The 9,796-nt window shown below is 46.0% G+C and overlaps 1 protein-coding gene across 2 annotated transcripts; it reads right to left on the minus strand.

Annotated features, from left to right (window-relative positions):
• Positions 1 to 648: 648 nt before the first annotated feature.
• Positions 649 to 8,306, minus strand: CKB (creatine kinase B). Of its 2 annotated transcripts, none has more exons than XM_054400089.1 (8): positions 8,272 to 8,306; positions 7,120 to 7,332; positions 5,865 to 6,019; positions 5,081 to 5,213; positions 4,001 to 4,172; positions 2,444 to 2,567; positions 1,550 to 1,739; positions 649 to 1,003 (listed from the first exon to the last, which is right to left on the minus strand). In XM_054400089.1, the coding sequence occupies exons 2-8, from the start codon at positions 7,310 to 7,312 to the stop codon at positions 825 to 827; spliced, it is 1,146 nt and encodes a 381-aa protein (XP_054256064.1). In that variant the 5' UTR covers positions 7,313 to 7,332; positions 8,272 to 8,306; the 3' UTR covers positions 649 to 824. The 2 variants fall into 2 exon arrangements, with proteins under 2 accessions (XP_054256064.1, XP_054256063.1); XM_054400088.1 differs by lacking the exon at positions 7,120 to 7,332 and adding an exon at positions 6,483 to 6,670 and having other exon boundaries at positions 8,272 to 8,295.
• Positions 8,307 to 9,796: the final 1,490 nt, after the last annotated feature.

Below are 9,796 nucleotides of genomic sequence, written 5' to 3' on the forward strand. Positions count from 1 at the left end.
CCAAGAGTCAAGTGGAAGCAGGCTACAATTTCCTGTAACTGGCAGCTTATAGCCTCCATCTCTTCCCTAGCAGAGCTGAAATCACCTAGAGAGAAGCATGGGTTTAAATTAAATTTCACCTCACTCCTTAATCCCAAAAGGCAGATTAGCTATTTGTACAGACTCTCTGCATATCTCTAAAGATGTGATTTTTCTCCTCCCCACAAACTAGCTTAGTGATGGTTATTATTATGGGCTGAAGCATGATCTCAGAGCATTGCCCTGCAGTCCCAGAAGGACCTGTCTGAAAACAGTAGTCTTTTGTACCAAGATCTGTCTGCCCTTCCTTTCAGGAGTCAGCCTGGCTTGCTTTACTTAGGATAATGACAGTTTACAGCTGCCATGAGCAGAGGTACAAATCAAAGCCTTGGAGGCAGGGCATGTTTGCAGTGACTCATCTCTTAGCACTAGTTCTCAAGTTTACAGCAACTATAACCAAGCTAAAGGTTCCCTTTTCACACTGCTTTAACCAGACTTCACGTAAACTGCAACAGCAGTGACAAAAATGTGCCAGCAAACAAAGCAGCCCATCCAGCATAACTAAGAAAATCAAGTCACTTAAACCTCAAAGACATTTACTTAACACATTCAAGACATCTCAGGCCAAAACAATACTTTATTTAATTTTCAGCAACATCTCAACCATCAAAAAAATAAACTCTAACACAGATGGATGGAAGACTTCTCTACAGTGTAACTAAGTGGGCTCTGACCCCAAGGATTTGAACTGGAGTGACATTTTTATTATTCATCCAATAAGTTAGGAACCATGAGAACAAAGTGCTTTATTTCTGAGCTGGCATGAGGTCATCAATAGACTGGCCTTTTTCAAGGCGTTTTTCCATTTCAATGAGCAGCTTCACACCATCCACCACCATCTGCACCAGCTCCACCTCAGAGAAACCAAGACGATCAGCATTGGAGACATCAAACACTCCTCCAACAGCAGCTGTGTCCACACCACCTGGAGCACAAAATGAAGTTAGTACACTGACCACTGACAGAGCAGGTGAGTCTACCTTTCTTCCCTCGCTAGCTTGAGGTAGGAACACAGCAAGAATGCTCTCTATAAGCTGCCACTGCTGCCTCACTGCTACATGTAGGGAGCTAAAGCTACAGATGACTGCCAACATAAGCAACTGAGCATGCCACTAGGCCAGCTCCTTATTCTTTTAACCCACAAACCATCTAACCTGTGCAGAAGTTAATCAGGATTCTTATGCCTGCTTATAACAAGAGCAGCTGCCACCAGGCCCACCTTATCTGGTGCTCAGAATACCACACAAAAGGATGTATCTAGATATCCAGATACAGTAAAGTCTAAGCATAGCAGTGGCATCCCCAACTCCAAGATATGATTTTAAAGGTGGGCTCTCTCCCTTCTCTTACAAGGGTATCTTTCCAGATAGTCTGACAGGCACTGCCAGGCCAAGACATGGCTCTGGCTGTAGTCAAGCTTCTGCAGATGTCTCAGGGCAGCCTGGACTAGGACATCACTATCACTTCTCACCTGTGCCTCGTTTCTGCAGCCGAAGCCTCTTGAGGACTTCTCCAAACTTCTCATGCTTCCCAAGGTTTGGTAGCTTGATATGCACACCAGCACGGAGCCCCGTTCCAAGGTTGGATGGGCAGGTCAGGATGTAGCCCAAGTGTGAATTCCACATGAACTCATGGTTTTTGGCCTTGAAGAGAGTTTCTATCTATAAATAGAGACAGAATGGATGTTTAGAGTTTGCTTTCTGCCCTGAAGGATGTAGGTCATCCATTAGTACTCATTTACAGCTTCAGTTACATAGCAACAGCCACCACAGTTTGAAGCTAAAGTCAGTCACTAAGCCCCTTCCAAGCCCACCAACAAGGAGCTTTTAAAGCCTTAACCTTGCTTCTAGCAATGAGACAGGCCAAGTTTAAGCTACACTATGAAATAAGTCACTATCTGTTGGGAAGCTTAATTCAACAGATGTGCCCTAATGACATATGCTAGTATTAGGGAAGAGCCTGGTGGGGGTCAATTTCACATAAAAACTTGAAGCTGAAAAACCTTTAAGTCTATAAACTTCAGTCCAGCTTTGCCACATTCAACCAATTTCTCCTCCCACCCAGGGCATCTCAATGCTCGATTTATAAAATCACACAGAAAGCCTTTCAGTACAGTTTAGACATTTGGATAAGGGTGTCACGTCAGAGAACACATTTTAGATTTCATAATCACAACGCTTTGCCAATGTAATAGGTGTTTCAGAGCCCTCACAGCCCTGGACTTCCATCAGGATGTTCTCTGAGACCGAGGCTATGATGCACCACCAGAGAGGATTCTGGATGAGGCTTAAAGACTTTGCATTCTCAGCTCTAACCAGACAAACACAAACCATTTGCACCTACAGCTCAGGCAATACTGATTTACCTGTGTTAGCCCAGTACAGAAGCGGGTAAATACTTCCTTCATGTTGCCGCCTTTCTGCATGGAAATAACTCTAAGGTGATCTTCCTCATTGATCCAGACAAGAAAGGTCTTGTTATCATTGTGCCTAGGAAGCAAGGCAAACAACTTATTCATCCCACCTGACATTTTCAAGATAACTGCAACAGCACCAAATTATCACCACTGTAGGTTTTATTCAGAAGGCTCAGTTGCTTCTTCAAAGACATTCATCTTACTCCTTCTATCCATGCAGGACCTGACAGAGTTAAGCTAGTACTTTTTACCCTGCTATAGTCAAGAGGTACTCTGAATTGCCCTTTATCTAAGAAGGTCAGAAAGAGTAATAACATGACATTAGCCAGTCTTACAATATCAAACTCTAAAATCCAGCCGTGCTGCACAGGGATGATCAGTATAGGCTTTGCAGCAGCCTTGTACAGTGATGTTTATAACAGCACCATGCTGACAGTGTATAACAAAACCTTCAATGAGAATTTCGTCCAATTCTGTCAAACTACATATTTTCCCCCTTATCGGGGAACTAAGTTGAGTTTTCACTATTAATTTTAGATTTGGGCTCTTCAGAGATGCTCTAAGACCCTCTGGACACCAGTGGTCCCCTCCTGCCCTAGCTTACAGCTGGCAGCAAGTACTATTGTCAGTATTTATTACACTGATTCATTTCTCAGCTTGATTAGGATCAAAAATTAACTAGAATGAGGAAAGTTATTTATGCAGACAACACTTCAAACTTCAAGTTTGTAGATTAGTCATGCTCAGATGACAGCACTATCTTGTGCTGGCAATCTGCAGGTAGATGATGCAATCTTAAAGGTGACCTACAGAAAAAGCATGCTTCCTCTGGGCTGTAATAAGGCACCTGCAGTAATAAGATTGGAGCATTCCAGCTGATAAAAACCTAGCCATTGGCTTACAAGGGAGCAAATTAATTATGCTGCAGAAGCTCCTGAGATGCAGTTTTATGCAGGTGACCTACGTCTGACAAGCAGAGTCCTTCCTTTCCAGACCTCTCCCACCAGTCAACTCATGTCACCGAGCCTCTAAGGCAGGGGAGGAAATCTTAACTCTAGAACAGGTAAAGCCATACTAGCCCAACATCAGTGAGTTTCTGCAAGCAGAAATGATGAGAGAGAAAGCATCCAGTCTGATGAAAGCTAACACTAAGGTTTCTTACAAGTTATTCTAAGCTGTTCAGACAAGAGCTGAATGTAGTGGCACATCTACTGCATTAGAAGTGATTTACTTTCATAAGCTCATTCAATTGTCTGTGCTGAATGGGTAAGCTCTGGTTACCGGCTAGCCAAGCTGGCTTGTTCCTACCAGCCCTGTGTGGTGCATAGCAACACTTGTCCAAATTCTGCTGGTTTAGATACAACTTCCCCAGAAGATACCACTTAAGTTTCTCATTAGATTCAGTAATATGAGTTCAGAAACTGCCCTTTTGCCCTAAAGTATGACCTACAACTGCAATATTTTTCAGAGACTTTGTATAACTCCTCCCTTCCCAGGCATACTCACCAGATACCCCTGGCATCAGGCCAATCTCGTGCCATCCCAGATGCCAACAGCAGAGGAGAAACTGGCTTGTCAAACAGGAAGTGATCATCAATCAGCTGCTGCTGCTCTGCATCAGTCATGTTCCTCAGAGCATAGTACTTCCCCTTGAGATCACCTTCCAGACTACCCAGAGCTGAAAGAGAGTCACTTCTAGGTTGGGATCCAAGATACTAAACTTTCTCAGCATTTTAAAGACCACATACAAAGTATGGCATCATTTGATCTACTGGGGATTGGCTCCTCCCTTACTTTCATCTGCAATGGCAATGCCTTTGCAGCATTACAGGACACAGGCAGTATCAGATGACTTATCTGCACCGTCCAGACTTACACAAGTAGCCTTTGTTCCTTTATAATATAGGATCTTTGCTGCTGCTTAACGGTAGAAGTGGAGTGCTTTCTTCCAAGGAAAATCAAGGTCATGAATATAGTAAGTAGTATTATTCTAATCAAGGACTGTTACCCTGACCTTGAGAGTTTCTGAAGACAGTGTAGTTGCACCAAAAATGTACCTGAAGTGTTTCCTCTCCTCTCACTTAATGGAGGTGAGAGGCAATAGAAAAAAAACCTGCAGCTGAAAAATCCGATTGAAAACTGGGCTTTATTCTAGTCAACTGCACATCCAGAACAAGACTACACCTCTAAGCAACTTGAACATTAATGAAAGTCAATTAAGGGCAGCCACAAAATACTGCAGCCATGACTCAAGCCCTGAAGTTGCTACATACCTACTACATGTCAGGTTTGAGTCTTAATGAACCAGCCTCTTTCCCCACACACAGAAAGCAGATTTCAAGATCAGCAAAGGTCAACTTAATGCAGCCCAACTTCCCTCTGACATGTGCTCTTGCTCTCAGCTATAGACTGCAATGCTGAGACAGCTGTAAAATAATGAACCTTTTTCAGGGAAGGCTCCATGTTCAGACTGAGTCTTGAGGAAGGCAGCTTTTGCCAACTGCCTCCATTTTCCAACTGCAAAGAACACCTTGTGCAAAGGAATTAAGCGGTTTCCTCAATGCACCCTCCCAGCTGTCACTTTACCTTCGACAGAGAGCTTTTCAATAGCCCGCCTCTCTCCACGACTGCAGTGTGGGGGAAGGCAGTATCCACGGATGCTTCTACCAGTTCTGACACGGGAACTCAGCACGTAATTGGGATCCAGGTCATCACCTCCCTGCAAGATTAGGAAACCAGTGAATACAACTCTGTTACCAAGATACCCACCCTAAATACATGTAGCTCCCATGCATTGAAACATGCACCTTTAGACCTGAGATAATTACTAGTAGGCCTGTAAGCCAGTAGGACTATTTTCTTCAGCATTAGCTCAAGTATCCATGTAACACAAACCCTTGTTTTGAGGCTAAGGCTATGTCCATTTCAGACTGCAGTCTGGGCTTCTATTACCCCTTTAGAGCTGCAATCTAGAGGTGTCAGCACAAGGCAAGTTTGTTTTACTACATGTTTACTCTTGCAAATGAGAACTATTCACTACTGTAAGCCATATGTTCAAGACAACCTATGCTGGCCAATCAACTCCTAAAACAGTTCTTTTTAGCTTGACTACTGCAGCCTAGTCCAAGGAAATATATGTTGAATGTCTTTGGCATGACCTATGCTACAACAGCACATGAAGCAAGCTCCTGCTGCGTGCCAGCTGCTCGGTTTTACCAAGCTCTTAAGTCTGACTGCACTGGACACAGCTTGTGGACCTGTGCTGGTAAAAAGTGAGGGGGACAGAGACTGAGCAGTTTAGGCAGTTCCTCACAACTTTATCCAGTTCTGCTCAGACCAGTAGGTACCAGTAATTGATCAAAGTTTATACCTGCAGGTTATCAGCATTCAGGTCAGTCTTGTGCTCATCAGTTGGTTTGTAGCCACCATGTCTGTCTTCAATAACTGGATCAAAGAGTTCCTTAAACACATCATAGGATTCTTCATCACCAGCTACGCATCCTACTGTCATTATGAAGGGATGGCCTGGAGTGGTAATAAAGTCAGAAGAGCTAAGTTTGGGTGATCTTTGGCTGTATTCCAGCACAGCACTAACCAGGCAAGTTCTTTAGGGGTAAGTCTAGTCACTTAGAAGTACATTCTTACATTAAAATATTTGGAGAGACCCTACATTTTACACTTTAGTTAGTAAAATGCAGTGCTATGGAAACCCATAGCTGTTGCCATTAAACCATGCTCATTTGTCAAGCTTGGTTTAGGACAAGTGGACAGCACATCCAATTTCACTAGCTAATTTAGACCACCAGATAGAACTTTACATCTAATCAGTCATGCTTTGCTGTAAGCAAGCATGCTTTGCTGTTTTGTTCCTTCTGCATTTCTGTAGTCTGCTCAAATACCACCTCCACAAGATTAGTTTCAAGTCACCATATTCAAAAGCACCAGTTACTTCAGCTGGCTCACACAAAATAGTCTCAATGCATTTTACCAGGATTATCAACCCCAGTCTGAATGACATCATCCAGGGTGAAGCCACTGGGCGTGACTCTGTCTCTCAGTTTCTTGTATAAATCCAGGGTTAGAACTTTGGCCATGTGGTTGTTGTGGGTGCTCAGGTCCGGGTACTCCTCATCAGGAGGCAGTCTCTGATTATTTAGTTGGGCCATTTTGATATTGCTAGAGTAAAAATAAATACTGTAATGTTAACATGTAAATACATCTGCTCCCCCTTTTTTCATAGAAGTGCTAGGAAACATCACATAACCAGTTTGGAATACGAATAGACCAGAACAGCCAGATAAGCCAACTTTTTTTCCCCCGGTTGTGTTATAATTAGAATGCATTTGTGGGTTGCCTTTTTTTTTTTTTTCTCAAATTGAAAGTATTTAGCAGAGCAGTTACATAATTGAAGTGTCTGGGAATTGATATGTCAGATCACAACAAGGAACACAGCTTGATAGAATAAGGCCTCTTTTAACACAGTCATGTGCTTAGAGCCATTTCTCAATGCTTTATGAGATTTGCCCCTCAGCAGCTCAAGAGCTTTGGATGCTATTGTCAAGAAGCACTTCCAGTGAGGAGGGAGAACAGATCATTACGCAGATCTAACGGTCCCCGGCTGTTACCTGGGTTGTCAACCCCAGTCTGGATGACATCATCCAGCGTAAATCCACTGGAAGTCTGTTTATCCCTCAACTTCTTGTACAGGTCCAGGGTCAGCACCTTGGCCATGTGATTGTTGTGAGTGCTCAGGTCAGGGTACTCATCAGCAGCAGAGTGCTTCATCTTCAGGAGGTTGTGGCTGTTTGAGAAGGGCATGTCTGACCCTACCGCAGTCACTAAGGGAGAAAGAGGGGAAGCCTATCACTGGGGGCTTGGCAGGCCTCCGAAGTGCCCGGGGGAAAGCCAGGCACCCAGGCAAGGTCACCTTGGCTGTTGTTCCACCCGTGCCATTTGCACCCTTGTTGCTACACCACCTTCCGCAAGAGCCGGGAAGGAAGAAGGAAAAAAGTTCTTCACCTTCACCGGCCTCGTCCCGACCTTCAACGTCCCAGCCGCAAAGGCAGGGGCTCTCCTCACTCCTCCGGGGCACCGCCCGGGTGAAGAGATGCGCCCAAGACCGCGCAGAGCGGCCGTGACAAAGCCGGGCAGACGCCGCCGGCGGTTCTGGGGCGGGGGGAGCAGCCGGGCAGCCATGGGGCTGGCAGGGGGGAACGGGGGAACGGGCTCGGCCCCGTCGGGACCCCGGTCCAGGCGGCAGGTGAGCGGCCGCGCCTTCTCCCGCCGCTGCCGGGCGAGGGGGACCCGTCGCTCCCTAGCCCGAGGAGAAACACCGCCCGGCGCCCTCCACGCCTGCGGAGCCCCAGCTGTTCCCTGACTTGAGAGCGAAGGGGAACATCCAACAAGCCATTATACAACAAACGGCTCCCTCGGGGGACCTGGCTGGGGCGAGCATATGTAACTACCCTGCTAAATACCGGGTTAATCTGGTTTTAGAGCGGGGCCCGCTCCAGCTTGAGGCAAGCTCAGTTAAGCACCTGCGCCGCGCCCCACTGGAGCTCCGCGCCACGTCCCCCGCCCCAGCTGCGCGCCGAGCACCCCCAGCCCCGCACTGCCCCCCGCCGCACCCAAGGACCCGCTCCCGCTCCTCAGCCAAATGGGTTCCATCTCACACGATGGAGAATTTAAAAAAAAAAAAAAAAGTACATAAACCTCCCCCAAAATGTCAAAATCCTATTTTAAAAGCCGCAGGACGCTTCGGCAGCCCTGAGACTTACCAAGGGCTTCGCAGGCAAGGCAAAAACCTCCACACCCACTGCCGCCCTAGCCGGAGTGAAGCCCTTGCGCTGCCGCCGCGCCTCTTTTATATAGAGCGCAACCCACCGCCCCATTGGCCGCTATTTATAGCCCATTCATTCCATTGGGCCAGGCGCAGGAGGGTGGGACGGGCACCCTGTCGCTGGTCAGGCCCAGGCTTGCCGCCATTTTGCTTGACTGTGGGGAGGCTGTGGGGTGTGGGGGAGTAGGGGGTGCGACAGGGTCACTGGGGCTTTCCTGAGGCTGCAGACTGGCAAGGGCGGCCATTGTAGCGTCTTTAAGCATGTATAAACATGTGGAAAACCACTTAAGACATCCTATCAACCAAGGGTTGTGCACAGGTGGTAGTGCCATCACACACCAACACAGGCACATGGCCAGTTGCTGTCCAGGGATCACACCTTGGTTGAGGATTCACTAGCAGGTGTAATAATCCACCATCCTAAAAATAAGGGCTTTGTAGTGCCAGGACCAGTATGCCCTGAGTCACGCAAGTGATTAACTGCCCCCGAGTTCACTGGGCAGCAGCAACCGACACGGCTGTGGGTCTGACATTCACCTCCCAGCACTCCAGAATGATGGCCTCAGCCTGTAGCAGAAGGGTCTGGGGCTTGGCCTGTGCCTCATGTCCAGCACCTGCAAATTCATGGGTTCACTTGCAGCTTAATCTGAAAGGCAGTAGGGTGGTTGTGTAAAGTGCAGTGAGTCTCCTGATTGTGTCATATGCCAAAAAAGAAAAAGTCTTAAGCTTTATTGGAGAGTGGCTGATTTCCACTGAAGACAGAAGCTCACCTGAAATTGAAATGGCGACTTCCACTGGTGTCTTTGTAAGAATGTGCAGGACTCGTCCCAAAGCTGAGAATCCCATTGTTTGCAGAAATAAATGTATTGCAACACTAATTACTATCTTGATCTGACTTTCACCTTTACATAAGTTTCTTGATCTTTCTCTGACATGTATTTCTCACAACAGAGCCCATGTTTATCCTCCTGTCCAAATGGAGTGTACTAACCCATGTGAATGTGCATCTAAGTCACAGAGCTCATTTGTTTGACAAAGGTTGTGAATGTCAGGAGAATTCAGCTGAAACTCTTTCTTTGCCATAATTCTTTCAGCACCACAATCAGTACCCTCACCCTGACAATGAGAAGCGTGTGCATTTCACAGAACTGCTTAGGATATTTTTTTTAAAATATACATATAGAGGAAATCATTACAAAATTAAAAACATAGACAGCTTCAAATAAAAATGTGTTGTGTTGGCTGCCATCCAGATTTCAGAGTTATTCCAGGTCTGATAGACTGAGATGCTGGGTATACAGATCTCTAGTAGAAGCCAAGGGCTCAGCATCTGTACAAGTCTGGTCTCTTATCTCTCAGATCAAAGAACAAATTCTCTCTAGGTCTCCTCTGCCTTTTTAACCTCACAAAATATTCCCCTATGTTTTACTAGTTTCAGACAAAGCTCATGTTTCAGAATAGTG

The sequence above is a fragment of the Indicator indicator genome, chromosome 4 (assembly GCF_027791375.1).
Source record: "Indicator indicator isolate 239-I01 chromosome 4, UM_Iind_1.1, whole genome shotgun sequence".
Lineage (NCBI taxonomy): Eukaryota > Metazoa > Chordata > Aves > Piciformes > Indicatoridae > Indicator > Indicator indicator.

Coding starts and splice junctions, on each gene's coding strand:
- CKB (XM_054400089.1), bottom strand. CDS start 7,312: ATGCCCTTCTCAAACAGCCACAACCTCCTGAAGATGAAGCACTCTGCT. Junction 5,214..5,864: donor TGAATGCTGATAACCTGCAG/GTATAAACTTTG, acceptor CTAATCTTGCAG/GGAGGTGATGACCTGGATCC. Junction 1,740..2,443: donor TCTGTACTGGGCTAACACAG/GTAAATCAGTAT, acceptor CTCTATTTATAG/ATAGAAACTCTCTTCAAGGC.